Here is a 19,900-nt window from a genome sequence, read left to right as displayed (position 1 = left end):
GTGTTTAAAGATATGATTAAAGAAAAAATACAAGAAAGAAAGAAAGAAGCAGGATTTCGGAGTCTGGACTGCTGAACCGGAAAGATGTTTATGCATATCCATTACAGAGAAGCTGAGGGGAAATCTGTCCTGTTGAAATATTAAGCATCTTTCTCTCTCTTAAACCCTGCTTCGCTTCCTCTGTACCCCACAGAGTGTTGCTCTGAGAGGATATCCAATGCTGAAGTGATGCAGTGAGACAGACGGACGCAGAGAGGATGATGTGATGGGTGGAGATGTATCAAATTCCTGTTTTCCCAGCACACACAGGGAGGATCGCTGCCTCTGAGGTCACTGGTCTGCAGCCTCCAGCAGTACAAAAGGGGATAAAATTACTGCCCGAGAAGCATTAACACAGCATAAACCAACACGCTCAGCTCGTTCTGCCTGTGCCAAAAAACTAGCTGATGTTTCTTGTATTCGAAAAAAACTTGAGGAAAACTTTCCACTCAGATGTTTAGTTGTCAGATGAGAGGAGGCTGCAACATAATATGTAGAGCTGCATCGATTAATCAACTGAAAGAAAACTAATCTGCAACTATTTTTATAATCAAATAATCTTTTTAGTAATTTTTTCATGTCATACATTTGCTAGTTGGAGCTTCTTAAATGTCATGATTTGAAGTTTTTCGGTGTCATACACGTTGGGGGATAATAGGGGATTAAAAACTGCTGATCAGGCAAAACAAGATGTTTGAAGATGTGGACATAAGATCTAAGAAATTATAACAAAATAATCAGTATATTAATCAATAATGATAGTAATAATTGGTTGCTGCCCTAATAATATGACACAAAAATAATCTCAGGAAATTAATTAGAATGAAATATTAGTTTGGTTTTCTTTGTATATCTACATTTACAACAAAGTTACTGCACACTAACAGTCACATCTACTCAATTTATTAAGGTAAAATTTTCTGTCACGTAGGTCTGAGCACCAAAACGTCATAATTAAAGTGAGTACAAGTAAGTAACCAACAGTGTTCAGGTCTATCTGAACCCAATGCAGTAAACCTCTCCTGTCTGTGGCTCCATGCAAAGTTCAGGTGTTGGCAGGTCGAGTATTTGGCAACAAATTAAACACGCAACCACATATTTAAAAATGTTCACATTTGTAAATGGGTTTAACGTTATCGAGTAAAGGTATGTCATTTATTCAACTCTTTAGGGAATAGAGGGAAATACAAGATATAATTGAATATATATAGCATTTTTTGGCCCTACAGTATTCATTTGACTATAGGTATGATGGACATTTTAACGCTTTTTTTGGAGGTGAAAAACAGTACATGTCCCTGTTCTTTAGATGCAAAGAGGAAAGCTAAAATTAGCAGTACAGGGAACTAAATAAATAGAGGTTAATTGTGTTTTTTGTCTTGCCATCAGTTATAATTAGTGTCATCAGCTGCTGTTAATTGCTTCTAATTAGTTTTTTTATTACATTTTTTATCATGTTTCCTTCCTTATTGATGCTGGTTTTAAACACCGCTCTCATCTGGGCCTCGCCATTCTGATGCCTTTAAACTGTGTACCATGTTTGCATATCGCCATAGCAACCTAACACACGTGTATTTGTTGTGGTGTGGGGCTTTGAGGTTGTCGTTATTATTTCCGCAGTCTAGTTGATTCTAGTTTGCATCCAATTTGAACACCCGCAGTCATGTTTCTTATACCTTTAAAAGGGAAGCATCATATATATTTCCAGCTCTATATTTTATTCTGGGTCTCTACTGGAATATCTCTGCATGATTAACAGTTCAAAAAACTGCTTATTTATCATATACTGGCCGTTTGTGCAGCCCCTAAGTTCAGCCTCTGTCTGAAACAGGCCGTTTTAGCTCCTGTTTCTTTAAGGCCCGCCTCCTGATGAGCCCACTCTGTTCTGATTGGCCAGTTTCAGGAAGCTGTCCCTAGGCAGACTTCTGCCGGCTCCAGAGGCTACATAAACAAACAGTTGTAGTAGGATTTCACTTCTCAAACACATCCATGCATGTTTGAGCTTGAATCTGATCCAAAATATGCGTGTGGACAACGTCAACAACCCAAACAACTTTTGTGATTTGTGATGTCATCACCAGGAGGAAGTAGAGGTGACCTTGCAAACAGCATTCAGAGCACATTGAAGCTCTGGCTTTTCACTCACAGAGAGCATTTTTACATACGTTGACCATGTTTAACATAGACATCCAATATTATAACAGTATATAAATGCAAGAAAATCACAAAAAGCATGTTATGTCCCCTTTAAAAGCTGAGTACTCAATTGCTGTATATTTGTTCCTCCCTAATTTTCATTTTTGGGCGAGTAATTCCATTTACAGATCAGGCTATTTGCACATTTTCATGCATTTTCCTGCGTCGAAACTATACATTTACTATGCACAGCCCTTAGCTAGATCTGTACTCCATTACTAAATATTTAAGCCTCCTGGTTCCGCACTACAGTGAGCTCCTGATGTTGAAAGTCAGCCTGCCGAGGAGGGAGATGCGGTACAGTAGACGATAAAGCACAACGGAGCTGACAGGAAATCTATACTCTGCAGGTATGGTCTCTGCAGGCGGGAGAGCGGTGGGTTTCACCTCGGTCACAATCTGACATTTACAAAGCAGCGCAGCATACGGACGCCTGCGTGTATGACTCAGCTGGGGATGATTGTTAAAAGAGCACTAGACATTTCCTCCTAAAAAACGTTAAAGTCACACAAAGAAATGATATTTTCATGGTGTCTTGGTAAATGTACGCTCATTCAAAACAAGATGTTGTGGATGGACTTAATCAAGGGGGCAGATTAAAACTGGGCCAGCTGGATGCTAACAAAGAATTAAGATTCAAAGGAACTGTGAAATACTGAGCTGCCACAAATATTAGATTCTTCAATATGAATAAATTCAAGCTCACCATCCATGGTGTCTCAAGATAAAGAAACAAAGGTGGCAGGGATGAAAACTGCATAATGCTCTGATAGACTGTATTTGTGTTACTTTTAGCTTAAAGTCAGGGCTTTCTGCGGTGTATTATAGTGAAGGCCCTCCATCTCACTTTTAATACAAAGTGCACCACTAACATCAGAATTAAATATTACATGTTATATTTAAGAGGTGAGCCATCATCTAGTAACTAAACTGATCACAAGATGAGATGAGTCAGAATTAGAGCCACAACAGGCTTCAAGCTAACTAATTAGCTTCAAGCTAACTCTGGTGCAGTGCATCTTTAATGTTTCAAACTGCACATTGTCCCATTCAATAAATAAAGAAATAATAACAATCAACAGTAAAATAATCCGCGTTTTGATAATTGATTCATTGTTTAGGTCATTTTTAAAGTAGAAAATGCCAAACTTTTCCCATCGCAGCTTGTCATTTGAGAGGACTTGCTGCTATGCTTGGTCTTGTGTGATAGAAAATTCAATATGTTTCTATTTTGGACAGTTGGTTGAACAAAACAGGCAATTTGATGACCTCATCTTGTGCTTTAAGAAACTGTGACAGACAATTTTCAATTTTTGTTTTAAGGCATTTTAGAGACCAAACAATTAATCAAGAAAATAATCTGCAGATTAGTCGATAATTAAAATATTTTTTAGTAACAGGTCTAGTCAGAATGTGTCTGATTCAACCCAGCAGGTAAAACTGATTGACGGATAGGTTCACAATTTTTCAAATCTGTCCTAAAACAACAGTCAGGTGTCCAAATGAATACTGACACATATTTTTCTTGCCATAATTACTCCTCTTGTTCATACTGGCCATTATCTCTTCTTAATGCACTTTTAATTTAAGTGATGGGGGACAAAATCCAGTCTTCCTTCTGTGCAAAAATGTATTTAAAAGTTTATTTGAAGCTAATATGAAGCTTCAGCGTCCAAATTAGTGAAATTAAGTAAATATCTTTTCAATGTTACAGTCTTGCCAAATTCCCTCTTTTTGTTTGCTTCCACTGCAGCTGAACAGGAAAACACTGTCTGTTGAGACACAAAAAGGGAATTTGGCACTAAAAAGACTGTAACTGTGGAACAAATCCACTTTATTTGAAAAACTCGGACAGCTGAAGCTTCATATTATCTTCAGATAAACTTTTAAATATTTTTTTTCTTAAAATGAGGACTCTGGATTTTGTTTGAGAAAAGCTCACAATTGTTTATGGAAAATACACAAAATGTACCCAAATGGAACCAAAAGGTCTAAACAGATTTTATGTCCCTGTGCACACAAAGCTTGTTGGATTTCCTGAAGCCAAAATAAACGAACCGCCAGACGGAAGACAAATGAGCTGCTGATGATCAAACAAAGTCCCACAAAAACCTCTGACTGTCTCCTCAATAATCTATGGTGCCTCCACAGACACTAAATCCAGATCCATGTATAGTCTATAGCTGTATATGAGGGGAGGAAGTGACTTTCATGTCATAATTGGCTGGAAAAATCACTAAAACAAAGAGAAGTAAAAAAGCGATTTTTTTCATTTCAGTTTCTATAACATGCTTCAGATGCACAGAAAGCAGACAGACACAGAGGCGACAAACAAAACACACGATGTGCCACAGAGCTGAACCAACGCAAACAGACCAGAGCATGGCGATGGTGACAGAGGTCAGGTGACAAGAAGTGGGCGTGGCACTATGGAGGACACAATTTCTTCTTCCATTCACTCTCACATGAACACAGAGCAGCTCAGACACAAGACAGAGGATGGCGGTGAGGTGAGGTGAGCTGCGAGGAACCATGGGTAAATGAGGGTTGATGGGGGGCCTTGTTGCCATGCAGCAGCAGCAGCAGCGAGGCCATTCAGAGCCACGGTTACCACGGTTACCACAGTCATCATAACATTACCACTGTACCGAGGTTAGAGAAACATGCAGCACCTTTTTGGGCTTCACTCCTCGCTGCGTGGTCGGAAGGAAGGAAGGGAAGGAAGGGAAGGAAAGATAGGAGGGAGGGAGGGAGGGTGAAGGTCAAAGGTCAGGTTTGTCAGTGGCATGCTGGAGGTGATGGGGACTGTAGTGAATCAGTGCTCTCCATTGATGGACAACAGACCTCGATCAAATATACCGCGCTGTATATTTTCACAAACACATTTCTCCCTCACGCACATTTCTTCATTCTCATTCAGTTCATTTTCACACAAAAGACATCTTATTAAAAATATGTCAAACACGACTGAGTTGTTATTCAAATATGTTAAATGAGCTCTGCAGATGTTCTCACATTTGCTTGCAGTCTTAACATCATCATAATCTCTATAACTGACACACATTTCTCCTTATAACACATTCAGAGTTCATTGAAATATCATATTTTTCCTTTTTTTTCTCCACACAGTGACTGTTTTTTGTGTTTTTTCACAGGTCAAACAGCAATAAAAATGTAAACAATGAGCTCTTATAAATAAAATATAGTAAGCACTTCTGTAAAATGACTCATTTTGCCAGGAGAGGAGATACTGAAGGTTATTTATGTTGTCTGACTTACTTGTTTCTCTCTTTTTCTCTTGAATAAGTCTCAATGAGACTTTTATCCTGTTAAATAAGGGAAATGTAAAATACTACAGGTCACTACTTCTGGGTTAAAACAATGAACTGATGGTTCTGTGTAACATCCAGTAAATGTCAGTTGTTAAGTTATGGCCACGTTGACCTTTTAGCCTGAATCCAATAAGACCTGACAGGATGTGATAAACTCCTGGAGGCAGAATTTCTCATTATTTTGAGTCAAGATTACACTGACAACAAAGATGGAAACTGACACTTGTCACTGATTTGCAAATGATTAATCATCACAGTAAATTAATGATCACAAACTCATTAACCACTAAGGTCAAGAAGAATTTAAGTCTGGATAGATTCAGCCTCAGAAAAGATTTTAACCATCTCTTAAATGCTTCATTTTTTTCAGATTTCATATTTTTCTGATACAAAAAAATGAGTTTAGGATAATTTAAGATATCGTAAAAAGTTAACAGTAAAAAGGTTATGTTACTCTAAAAAGTGCATGTCTTTTCAGTATAAAATATGAAATAAAAGAATATCTACTGAGAAAAAGAGAGAAAAAAGTAACTCTGACTGATATTTCCTCTACTGGTGAATATTCAATATTCACAAATATGACATGTTGGTGAAATGGTAGGATTTTAGTGTCTTTACTCTTTCTCAACAAGCAAAAACGTTGAGACCAAAACAAACAAAAAATTGTCTCTTTTGTCTGTCTTTTGGGACTTTTAGGAATATTGTGTCATCTATTATGGCTCATTACAACTCTTTCACTTCTGACAACATGTGATGCTGTTAATCTAACACAGTGGTTTATTTCACTGCTGCTCATATTGGATATACATGATGGCATCATCATATGTTATGTTTACAATATAAAATGAATGCAAGACTTAACATTTAGTTTTGTTAGTCTGTGAAGGTCTGCATCTGATGAAAGATCATCTAATATTTCAACTTGTGTTAACATGTGAAAAACTGTCAAGTCTAATTCTTAATAATATTTTATTTATATAAAATATATTATTTCTGTCTAATTATGAAACTAGTCCTGAGTCTTAAGCAGTCTGTGTGGGTGACAGTGCAGATTTATAGACACACATCAGATCATATCATTTTAAACTAAAAGGTTAAACTAATCTCTTCTGTTTCTTATAGTAAATAATCAGTTGGTGTCTCACGATCCTCCACTAGAAGTGTATTTCTAAGTAAACATCGCCCTCTGCTGGTCAGATAAAGAAGCAGAACAGATCTGTATTTGTTATGCACAAACAGATTTGGTAACACTCACTACTATTTAAATATTCCAGGAATATGAAAAGAAAATTTCCAAATGTTATAACATTATATATTCCTCCCTCATGTTTTCTTCTCCATTTATTTGCAGACATATGCAGGAGATTTATGTGCACAGTTTATATTGTTTAGGTGTATGTAGATTATGCTTTTTTTTACTGCAGGTTAGTACTTCTAAGCTGTAAATTGTCAGCATGTCTCCACTTCAGTGTCACAGACAAAAACAACTTGAATAGTTTAAGTAGCTCTCTTTTAGATTGAATAAAACATTGTGGTGCAAATAAATCCATTTAATCATAAAAATGCCAGAAGTCAAAATACTCATTGAAAGCATCTTCCCACACATTTGCTATTAACAAAGCCTGTGAAAAGGCAGGTTTGTTTTTTGACAGCAGCAGTAAGAAACTGCTGAACAATCAGTGTTGAATAAGGCTGAAACAAGAGGGCAGGTGTGGCACCGTGCAGGTAATTTTATCCTCCAATAGTCAACAGGAAAAAAAACGGTTTACTTTAGATAACGCAGAGTGGGTGTGTGTGTATCTGTGTGTCAGGCTGTAGTGTGTGTGTGTATGTGTGTGTGTGTGTGTGTGTGTGTGAGAGTCCAGGTGTGTGTGTCCATATCTGCTCCTGATTTCCTGCAGGGGGAACTTTGTGTGACAGAGCGACGTTATCTGACTCACCAGTTTAGTGGACTTGGGCGTCTCCAGGATCTCTGAGGAGATTAAAAGAGAAACAAACATCGTCCTTTACAAGATATAAAGTCCCGCAAAGATCCTGGTGCAAACAATAGTGTCAACACGATTTATTGCCTTTTCACCACATGGTCAACCCTAATACAAACTGTCAGAGAGGCTGCACGACATGGACTCTCTCCCCTCTTGATGCTGGTTTCTTTGTGTCCCTTTACTTAGATAATAGTGGAGAAAAGCAGATTGTTGCTTGTAACGGAGGTGTTTTCAGCATTTGTTCTGCTATCGTACTGAGCCGCTCTGGAGACGAGCTACATTTTCTTTTTATGCATAAAATAGTTAAATGTTATTTTCCAGAATCAATCTAATATTGGTGATGAGCAGGGCAGCATTCAGAGTTGCCGCAGCGTTTCAAGGACTTTCATTTGTGCTTGAATCTGAAGGAACATCTTGTTGCCGGGTAATATCTGAATCACCTACTGAGTTCCTGAAACATCGCCTAAATAAAAAAATAAAACTCTCCAGTGTGTCACCAATTTAACTTTGTCTGCCTGCACCAGTAAGCCAGGAAGTGGATGTTCTTGAGCCAATTACAGCACATCAACCACCACCACCACCACCCCTGTGATGTCTAACTGCAGCAGTGAGGCGTAACCATGGAAACAGAGACCAACTCGACCCTCGAGAGAACAAAAAAAAAATATTGGTGAGCAGATGTGGAAAGTAACTTCATTACTTGTGTTGACAATAATTCAATGTTTATAAACCTCTAAGTTGAAGGTACAAATTTAAATATGTTAGAAAATTATAATAGGTAGAAAATATGTGATTTAAAGGGCAGGTTCACACATTTTTCCAAGTTGAAACAGCGTTCTCTGTGCATCTTCCAGCAAAATGCAGCTGAATCAGGTGTGTCTCAGTCGGAGGACAGCAGAGGGACTGGACAAGTCTGTCTTAATACCATTTGGAGCTTATTAGGAGCTTTTTCCAGATCGTATCACCATCAACATTGCTTCAACAATTTAATCAGTATGATCAGTATTAAATAGTTGAGATTGAAGTTAAATAATACCACCACAGGGTCCATTTGTAGCTGCTTTGGAGCTTTTAGTTCACATTATCAAACATGATTCCTCAGCAGATGAAATGATGATGATGGTGATACAATCGAAAGCTCCAGAACAGCTGCTAATAAACCGCTAAAGGTATTAAAATAATATCTCACGATACTGTGACATTAAATTTGTTCAACTCCCGCAGCCTTTGTTGAAATTTAACACTTTTGATATTGTTGGACGGCAATCAAAGCAGCTTAAATCTCTCCATAGATATTCACAATAATTTGGTCTCAGGTGTATTCTTAAAAATGGATCTGCTATTTACTTAACTAAACATGAGATGTTTGGTGTCGACAGGTAGCTGGAGGACATTTTGTGGTTAAACCTGCTGTTACAGAAGATCAGCTAGAGGACAATGCTCAGCGTTATCAGTGAATCATGACCACAATGAAATAAGAGACTGTCCCTGTAATGAGATACTTAATGAAGGACATTTATATTTTAGGCTTTCAGTCAAAATGTTAAAGCACGGTGACTCGCGGTAGGTGAGCAGCATACGGTTGCAGCATCTTCAAGGGCACAAAAACAACACACCTGTGACCCGGCGGCTGCAGAAAGGCGTCTGCTGGATCTGAATGACCTGCAGCATCTGATACTGTTTTGATTTTTTTAAGATAATCACAAGAAGGTCATTTTGCCCCTGTCTGTGTGCTCACATATTGCACCATTTTTTTCATATTTCGATATTTTTTCTTTAAAAGACAGCTGCATGTTTAATGTTCTGAGCACACACATCCCCAAGGCAACTTCCACTTTAGAGAGGATCGACATGATTGCAGTTTGTTTGAGCAAATGTCTTTTTGACGCCTACAGAATGCTGATAAAGTACCAGTCAAAAAATGAACAAGGACAAATCCATCCCGTCTGAATGTGTGTGTCCTTACCTCGTTTGGGAACCTTGCCGGTGCCGGGCTCAGGTGTCTCTGGGGACGTCGTGTCTGCCCCATCATCAACCAGCTGGATCTGAGACAGAGAGAAAGACACAGGAAGAAAGACGGCCATAGAGAGAGAGAGAGAGAGAGTCAGTCAAGTCTTCCAAAACATATCAGCGTTTCACTGCCAACTTTTTCTTTATTCATCGACAGAGCTGGCAAAGCCTAAGTGACGGATGTTATAAAAGGGTCTCCACAAAAACAAAATTGGCTTGTTTATTGACGTTCAATATACTGTAGCGCTTCCCCGGTGAATCGTAATTTTCCTCATCTCCATGGCAACCTTTACAACTCCGCTGCAGAGACAGTCAGGGTCAGCTAGTCTTTTAGGCCAAGCGGGAGACATAATGAAAAGGATTAGTAATACAACACAGAATCAATACTGAAGCTGACCCGTGTCTGTGTGTCTGTGTGTGTCTGTGTGTGTCTGTGTGTGTGTGTGTGTGTGTGTGTGTGTGTGTATACAACTGGGTCACACAGGTAGCATCAGCTCAATTTTGTTGTTATAGCATGAGAGGACAGAGGATGTGTTTGTGTAACGTGTTGTGTCAAAGAGGTCTAACTCACATTAAGCCGGTTTAATTTAAAAATGCATCTTTTTGCATCGGTTTCGACCCTTTGTCTTCAATAGTCTCGCATTTTTCTCGCCCAAAAACTGAGGTTTTCTAAAACTATCTCCAAAGAGGCTAAATCTTAAATGGGGCGTGTGGGAAAACTGAGTTTTCGCAAAAAGAAAATAGGGATGTGAGGGTGTTGTGTGGCAGTAAAGTTAGGGAGACAACTTATTGTAACCTCTTACTCTTTCTGTGATCTCTTATTTTAAATGTCAATACAGCTGATCACACAGTACAGCTGTTGTCATTAACTTGGATTTAAAAGACTGTATGAACACTGAAACAGGTTTTCCTCACTGTAATCATTCCTCCTGTTCATACCGGCTATTAAAAGATCCCCTTCTAATGTGCTTACAATGTTAGTGATAGCAGCCAAAATCCTCATTCTGAATGAAAATGTATTTAAAAGTTTATGTGAAGAGCTTCACTTCATTTCAAACAATTACAATCATGGTGTGACCATGAAATTTAAAAAAAGAAGTGAAAATACCCTTATATTTCCTCCAGGTTTCATTCTGTATTCTACTGTGCCCTCCAGGCCACCATACATAGATAACGTATAAGACACTGTGACAGGGAGAGACACTTGACAGTCCTCTGGGAGAGAAAAATAGAGCTGTTTTTTTTTTGTTTTTTTAAATCAGAAAACAAAACAACCCAGTACGCAGCCTGAAGCAGTGGAAAATATTGGCACCATGCAGACAGCAGAGGAAAATATCAACCCCCACACAAACCCACTGCGTCACATAAAAGAAAAACTAAATCTCAAACATCACAGAGAATAAGACACTAAACAAAAGAGAGATGGACTGGTAGGGACAGCAGATGAAGACAAAAGCAACATCACCAGTTTCTGGCACTGAGTGATTTTATAAGACACACATTTTAGAGGTATTTGTGGTGTTTATTTGAAGAGATCTTTAGTCATAGTTGGAAAAATTGTTCAAGAAGGAAGTGGCAAAACAAGTGATTTTCCTACCCTGATACCGTCTTTCTCTGATAACGCCCTCTTTCCTAGAGAAGAGACCTTCTTAATCAAAAACATTTATCACAATCAAATAGCAAGCTTTGCCGATTCTGTCGTTACCTGTGACTGCCTCACAAATATCCCATGATTCTCCTCGCAGGTGAAGTAGCGCTTGCCCTGCACGGTGCCGTCGTTCTTGCCCTTGGCCTCGTCCAGAATGACTCCGACCCACTTCCCGGAGGCGAAGAGCGTGTTGCCGATGTAGGCCACCGTGCCACGCTGCCCCTTCCCGATGACCTCCACCAGGGAGCCCACCTTGACGGGCCGCCCGCCCCCGTCCGAGCTCATCCTGCTGCTGCCGCTGCTGGTGGTCTGGGTGGGACGAGGAAACACACACACACACAGAGCTGGACTGTCAAAATACACATTCGTGTTAAAGTGTTGAAGTTGATTTAATTTGTACATTTAAACGTCACGCCATTAGAGCTGCAACAAGAAAATAATCGCCAACTATTCTAATAATCGATTAATTGTTTTGAGTCACTTTTTAGGAAACACTAAAATTCTCTGGTTCCTGCTTCTTAAATGTTTCTGGTTTCTTCAGTCTTCTATGTGAGCAAACTGAATATATTTGGGTTGTGGACTGTCGGTCAGGACAAACAAGATATTTTAGGTTGTGGCTCAGGAGGTAGAGCGGGTCGTCCACTAATCGAAAGATTGGCGGTTCAATTACCGTCTCCTCCAGTCCACATGTTCATGTGTCCTTGGGCAAGATACTTAACCCCAAATTGCTCCTGATGGCTGTGTCATCAGCGTGTGAACATGTATGAATGATTAGATTTCCTCTGATGGGCAGGTTGGTACCCATTCAGCGTGTGAATGTGTGTGAATGTGATTCGTAGTGTAAAAGTGCTTTCAGTGGTCGGAAGACTAGAAAGGTGCTATACAAGTACAGTCCATTTACCATTTACCATATCTTGGGCTTTGGGAAACAGTGATCGATATTTTTCACCATTTTCTGACATTTTATAGACCGAACAACTAATCGATTAATCAAGAAAATAATCAATACATTAATTGATAATGAAAACAATCATTAGTTGCAGCCCTAGATGCTGGACCAGAAATCATGAATATAGTTAAAGCTAATTATTTTGCAAATCATCCTCTTATATTTTTCAACTTCCAGGAAGACTTGATGTTTAATCTGCTATTTGATTTTCATACTAAAATGACTGGAGTACAGTGGCTGTCTGGAAGGTATCTGAAACTCAACAGCATGCTTTGAAAAATGCTCAACATTAGTCTACATAAAGCTTGTGAAACACTGGGACGGTCTACTGAGAAGCCCCCTCCATGACCCTGAAGTAAGTGGGTTGATTTAAAACAACAACACAACAATGTCTGATAGTGATTGAGATTAAACTAAATAACAAGAGGAGCTTCCTAACATAACAAAGCATGTTAAGTGGATATCTTGTCTCATTTTCTCCCCAAACCAGTGAAATCCTGACAATCCACTTTTAGTTGTTTGTTGTTACTGTTATCATCCGAGCTGCAGGTTCTCTCATGTGTTTTACCAAAAACAAATGAGAGAAATGTTTCTACAGAGCTCATTTAATGCAGACTCATTGTATTTTCCATTTATTGTTAATGTGGCCAAATGCATTTTTGAATATTTCAAAAGTAGTTTGGGACAATATAATATTTCTTCAGTGCATTTCCAGTGTATTTACACACGTACTGTGCATAAAATGTGTCCTTTCAATCAATGGGGAGGAGAAAAGTTGTACAAATTTGCTCAATCAGTTCATAACACCTCAAAATCTTGTGTATTTTGACATCAATCAGCTTTACAGAAGCAGTTAAGACATTTAACTTGACATCATTATTACTATTAAATGTTGTTACATACAGTGTAATGACTACAATGCACAGCATCAAATAAATGTTCGTCTGCATTAAAAGGAGTTTTTTTTATGACCTTGTTAGCAGACAGTGGATGTTTGCGGCTGGAAAAGACAGAATAGAAAGTAGTTTTAGCGTCATTCTGACCAGATGAGCCCTACAGAACCACACAAAGAGTGAAAACCTGAGCTCCTGTCCTCATACTGCCCTCTCTAAATGTCAATGCACGCTTAAACAGAACTGATCTTGCTTTCTAGCTGAGGAGCCAAATTTTTGTGATAATTCCATGGCAACAATCACTTGAGATTTCATGACCCAGTACCGACGTGTGTAGAACAAATAGTACAGTAAACTGCTTCAACCGGGGCGAATTTACTTGAGCTGCAATATTTTGTAATCAAATAATCCTGCATAACCCAATTTACAGTGTGACGTCCTAGAACTGATGGTGACTCAGCAAAACAGCAGAGAGAGGAGCAGATATTATTGCTCTGTTCTTTCTGACTCTCCTTGAGTTTAATGTAAACATTCACTGAGTATCTGCTGCTGTTTGACTTAAAGGTTAAATAACATAAAAACCTACACAGGACAGCAAAGCAAAAACAGAGAGACAGCAGCAGCATAAAGGCATTTTTTCAGATTTGGACAGTATTTTAATGCACATTCACTGCTACAAACACAGTCAAGCTGAGCAACTGTATTTTTGTGAAGAATAATCATAATTCTTTTTCACATAAAACAGTGCACGGATCTTCAGAAATATCCAGTTTAGAGTGCATAATTGTCACAGGAGGGGTTGATTGGTTGAAATCAATATCATGATATTAATAAGAACATTTTTAGCATTTTCATGCTAGCGGCACATGTCTAAGGATGATAACGCTGGTCTGCAGGTCAGTCAAACACTTTGGTCCAGACTGAAATGTCTCACCGGCTACAGGAACTTTGTATGACATTGACATCTGTGATTTTTTGGTGAAATATCTCGACTATTGGGTTGTATCATTAGGAAATTTGGTTCAGGCATTCAATCACTTTGGTGAGTCTCCCATCGGCTTCAGCTGCACTCAGTGTTTAGCGCTAATGAACAGATGTCAGCATGCTAACATTTTCAACTATAATGGTGAACATCGTAAACATTATACCTGCTAAACATCAGCCTATTAGCGCTGTCATTCTGGCCATGTTAGCAACATTAGCATTTAGCTCAAAGCGCTGCTTTGCATAAGCAGAGCTGCTAGCATGGCTGCAGACTCTCAGTCCTGCTCTGATATTGATGTTTATCACAATATTAAATGTCTGATAAATAATTAAACCGATCAATGGAATGAACTGTTCAGCTGCATTATGTTGCACAAAACTTTTCACAACTGTTCGGCGTCCTGGTGACCAAAGATTTTAAGACACTGAGCATGTAACTACAACGTCTCCTGTTTAAGTTCTGCATTGTAGCACGTCATCACTCCTCCGCTCTCCCTTCATTTCCTTTCATCTCTACACTTCAGCAGGAAAGAAATACTCCAACATTTCTTTAACAACACTCTTCACAAATGTTAAACAAACAGTTAAATAACTATTTCTGTTAGCAAGATTTAGTAAAAAATCAATCCCATAAAAAGCTGATAAACAATACTTAATTATCAGCCCTACGCAGAAGAAAAACACTTGCCATCAGATTCAACACCTGGCAGCTCTTCAGTCATGTGCTCCCCTAAATTCACAGGTGTTCACACTTGGATGGGAAGCCAGTGAGGGATCTGGGGTGTGATCTAGGGGGTCTTGTCCTCTCTGACAGGTGAAAACATGTATATTAAAGACTGTTTACCTACAGGACTTAAACAGTCAGCCGTCCATATATCGCTCTTGGTTGAGGTGTGAAAATTAAGCAAAGTATATGCTGGAATGTGGAAATATAATCAGTGTTTTGTTTCTGAGCTCTCCAGTTACATTATGACCCCTCTGAAATCTCTTTGAGAATTTTAATGATTGTAAAACTGTAGTTTCTAAAAGACATTTAAACATAAGCTCAAAGATGGTGTCAGTTCTTAGCGAGCTTATGTCTGGTTTACATTCAACCACAGACTTTGAACACTTGCTTTACTATGTATAACGGGGGAGGCGAACCTGTCACTTATTTCTTCTCTAGTATTCGCAGTCGCTGGAACTATTTGGGTTTCTGCTCAGTCATAACTTAAATCTAGGTCATCAGTTTCTCTCTCTAATAAAATATCTTTATATACCTTAAAATGTCTTTAGCAACAACATAAAATATGACAGAGGAAGTGTTCGACTCTTCTTCTCAAAGCCTTTAATCCCCATTTTCTTGACAGCACTTGCAGATGATGGTCTTTTATTCACATCACCATTATGATGTTCAGCTATGTGGCAGCAGTTATGCAAAACCTGAAATTGTGTGATTACTGTAAATCTAAATGGCTGAGCTTACTATTCATTACCACCAAGCAATGAGACAGTTTAACTGGTAATGTGCATCCTTGAGTGTTCAGCATCACCGTCAAATCCTGTTCAAGCTTTAACGTGTATTTAAAGCCATCAAATCACTTCAGATTCAGAAAAGAAGCAGGATCCGTCGGAAACTACACGGCTCAAACGCACCTGTCAACAATCTGCAATCAAACATCCACTGTGTTTCATACTTCATGCCCTCTCTTGAGTCATAAAATACTTAAAACACCGGGCTGCCTCCCTCAAGAGTGCATGCTAATAGACTGTAATGAAGCATTCGTGTGGTGTTCAGTCATTGCTCCGACCTGTTTGCCATGTGCTGAAGGCAGAGAGGACCCGAGGAGGGCGTGCTGAATTATTTAGTGCCACTCTACTCTTACAACACACGCAAGCTCCAAAGGACTACAACGCTCAAAGAGACGATAAAAACAGTGAAACAATCTCGTTTGCTGCACTGTAACACTCAGCATGCTCTGATGGAGGCTGTCGATGAAACCTGTCAGCCTAGTGATGGTTTTTGCTTTGTTTTTTCAAAAAAAGTAAGTACTGAAATGCTGTCATACCCATGCTTTTACAAGATTGTGTCCACGTTATTCTGGCTAACTTGCAAACTATAAGATCTAAGGGCCTTTCTTAATAATTTAGAAGTTTTCTATGAACTGAAGGAAGAAAAAAAAAAGAGCAGCTGAAATGCAAGAGTGAGCATTGATGTCATCCCTCCCGGTGACAGGGAAGCTGCCTGAGAGGGATGACAAACAGGAAGTCTTCTGGCTCTCATGGACTGTATGTCCAGTGTCCGCTGATAATAAAAAGCCTCATGAACCAATTACCTGCCCTGTCATACATCAGCTTCTACTTTACACGTCCAAAGACTCATCGCAGAAGTCTGAACCCTAACATCACAACAGCAATGTCAAGCCCGGGGGGGGGGGGGGGTATCTGAGCCGAACAAAGACGCGACAGTTGAGACACGGGGAATGCAGCCCTGAAATGGATTCGAAACCCTTCTATTCAAAGTAGAAATCGACGAGGAGCAGATGACAGAGGGAAACAAATCAAGCAGACGTAACAGAAACAATGGCGCACCAATTGGGACGAACGCCACAGTCTGGCCCATTCATTCACATATCTGAGATGTATAAACACCTCACACACACACACTCACCCGGGTGTACGTGTTCCTCCTAGTCTGTGACATGTTTCCTTGTCGCCGAGCCCCCCCCCACAAACTGCCTGTCTTGACTGAAGGAGAGTGTTATTGGGTTGAGCGTCGGCCAGACAGAAGGGGGTCGAGGAGAGGGGTGGGGGGGTTTTCGGTGATGCTGCCGGAGACTCTCTCTCTCTCTCTTTTCACTCTGTCTCTTTACAGAATCACACCATCCCTCTCCTGATCCTCACAGCGCAGCCCGAGCTCACAAAACTCCCCTACCCTCCTCTCCTCGCCGCCGGTCGCAGGGGGGAAAGCCAGCGGGGGAACTCGGCTCTGTCAGGAAGTTTGCGAGGGGCGGACGGTCCACCCCTCCGATGAATGGACGAGAGGAAAACAGCAGAGCAAAGAGGGGGAAAAAACAGGCAGCCTCGGTCTGCTGTGAGTGCATCAGCTGAGCGGCAGCACTGCGCTGCGCTAGTGTCTGTGCTGGCTTCTGCAGGAGGGAGGGTGGTTAGGCCCAGAGAAAGGTGCTGGGTCCTAAAGCCTGCAAATACACCTCTCAAAATAAACTTGCCAGTCATTACTCTCATGCATGTCCTCCTAATTTGGCATGCTGCAGAGGTTTGGAGCTGTTTTCGACTACTTCAGGACTCCCCTGTGCCTGATCAAACAACACTTTAAAAGGACAGGTTCACAAGTTTTCAAACCTGTCTTAAAACAATAGTCAGGTGCTCAAATGAACATTGAAATAGGTTTTTCTTGCCATAATTTTATGCTAAAAAAAGACTGTAAATGTGGCAGAAATCCACTTGATATGACTAACTCTGCTGAAGTCTCATATAAGCTTCAGATAAACATTTAAATAACTGTGTGGACACACTGTGGATTTTGGCCTCCATCACTTACACTGAAAGCACATTTGAAGAGGATCTTTTAACAGCCAGTATGAACAGGAGGAATGATTACAGCAAGGAAAACCTCCTTCAATGTTCATATGGACACCTGACTGTTGTTTTAACACAGACATAAAAAATTGTGAACCTGTCCTTTAGGTCCTGATAAGACAAATAATTAAAGTGTGTTGCTGCTACATAATCATTAAAGATAAAAAACAATCAGTCACTAAAATCAGCAAAAAAAAAAAGAAATACTGTAAAAGGGGCCGGTGACACTTCATATCAAATTCTGCTCTCGCTGCACTGCAGGCTGTGTCAGACAACTGTCACCCGTCTTCAAAAAAAAGTGCTTCATTTTCTTTCTGCTGCTAAAAGCTTGAGTGCTGGGAGGAAGAAAAAAAATACATCGAGCCTAGCACTTAAAAATGCAAAACACAGGCAGAATGCTTTTTTTTTTTTTCCAACCTGGTGAAGGTGAACCAGTTCAACTCAGTTTCATTGTGATTGGACACAAAAGGCCCAGGTGATGCTCTGTAATGCAGCACACTGTAAGCAAAAGCTAGCAGATTGCATTAGGGCTGGGCCTGATGTTCTGGCCCATCGCAGAGTGAGGATTAACTCTCTTTTATCAGCTAACTGCATGGCTGGGGCTTTTTCACTGTCGCTCCTCTCTATTCCTGTGTTGTCATCTTTTTGCAATGGAAGCAAACGCTGCAGGGTTTCTGTTTAAAAGCTTCCAGCTTAAAAGGGCTGATGAGAGATGTTGTAAGAGTATGCATTTCCGCAGTTGAACAAAAGGAACCCAGCTTTCAGGAGGGGGGTAGATATTTCCCCAGCCGAATAACGCATCTCATAAAGCCAAACCAGGACAACAATTTATAATGTTTGTAGGCTTAATGTTATCCTAAACATACAGTTTAGTTATAATGACAGTAGGAGTGATATCAAGTCTAGAAAGCAGCCAAATATACAATATCAAAGGTTACATTTCAGTCGTGAGAGAGTTATGGACAGTTGGGGATGTTTAGGGACACAAAATAAACCTCTGCAGTCTCTTTGCACCGTTTTATGCAAATGACGAAGGCAGAACCAAAAGGGGGGTGTTGTCAATCTGTGGTAGGAAGGGGAGAGGAGGGGGCCTCGTCTCCCGCCGGAGAAACAATAATGACACAACCAGCAGACAGCCAAAATCAAAGGGTTGCCACCGAACAGAGGATAAGGACAATGGCATCGAAATAAACGTCACAGGCTCAGCCGAACGGCGTCTGCTGCTGCCAGCCTGTTCAGACCGGCGCACAGGACGGCTGCACGGATAGAGGTGACACACGGGGGGGATTTTACTGCACCTCAGTCGCTCTACCGGTCCAGGAGGAACAGATCCACCTCGTCACACAAGGTAAAGATGATGATAAAAAGATGTTTAATACTATGTAGAAGAAATGTCAATGAAGTTTGGCATATGTAAGAGAAATCTAGGTAATTGGGCGTACATATATATATGTGACGGATTAAAATACAAACTGCTGTGTCAGGATTCATTAAGGTATCATCATTATGTCGTTAAAGTAGAGATTTCATCGCTACGTCTGCAGGGACGGAGGGTTTCATTTAAGGCTGCAAATAATGTCATCATCAACTAATCTGTTAAGTTGGATTTTTTTCACCCCTTCAGTAATTACGTCAGTGATTAGAGTTTTGTTTATTTTATATAAAAAAATCAAATGAATGCCCCAGGTGAGCTACCAGATCCCAAAGTGATTTCTTTTAATTGGTTAATTTATCTGATTTATAACAAGAAAAATCAAATTAGTCAGCTTATCAATATAAAATTCAAACGACTCTCCACCACTATTGGTAATAACAGGCAAACATTTATTATAATTAGCCTATCTAGATTGTCGATTATTTAAACTGGCAATCAATTAATTTCCATCTACTTGACTAATTTAACGCTTTAAGCACTGGTTTCATTATGATGTTACTTCAGTTATTCACATGCATGAGTCACTTAAGTTGATTTGATGTTAAAGTTTAAAGATGTTTAAGTTTAAATATGTCATACTATACATGGTTTGATGGAAGTGATTGTAATGTAGTGGTTAAGATTTCATAAATATGCTAAGTATGTCTAGTACAACAAAAAGAGAAGTTCATTTTACTTATTTATTTAGATGGATAGATAGATAGATAGATAGATAGATAGATAGATAGATAGATAGATAGATAGATAGATATTATATTCATGTCTCCTATATCAATTTGATATTCCATGGTAAAACTAGAATTATAACTAGAGTTGAAACAATTTTATTGACTAGTCAAAAAACAGAAAA

General features: G+C 39.5%; 1 protein-coding gene across 5 annotated transcripts in view; it reads right to left on the bottom strand.

Annotated features, from left to right (window-relative positions):
• dctn1b (dynactin 1b) overlaps nt 1-19,900 on the bottom strand; it is a 46,578-nt gene that overhangs the window by 24,743 nt on the left and 1,935 nt on the right. For all 5 annotated transcript variants that reach the window (XM_044374581.1, XM_044374582.1, XM_044374584.1 and 2 more), the window contains exons 2-4: nt 11,268-11,519; nt 9,519-9,597; nt 7,508-7,539 (exon numbers count right to left, since the gene is read on the bottom strand). In XM_044374581.1, the coding sequence (XP_044230516.1) occupies nt 7,508-7,539; nt 9,519-9,597; nt 11,268-11,495 (339 nt within the window). In that variant the 5' untranslated portion in view covers nt 11,496-11,519. The remainder of the gene's footprint in view (nt 1-7,507; nt 7,540-9,518; nt 9,598-11,267; nt 11,520-19,900) is intronic.

Source organism: Thunnus albacares, chromosome 15 (genome assembly GCF_914725855.1).
Source record: "Thunnus albacares chromosome 15, fThuAlb1.1, whole genome shotgun sequence".
Classification (NCBI taxonomy): domain Eukaryota; kingdom Metazoa; phylum Chordata; class Actinopteri; order Scombriformes; family Scombridae; genus Thunnus; species Thunnus albacares.
This window is presented reverse-complemented; position numbering and strand designations above follow the sequence as displayed.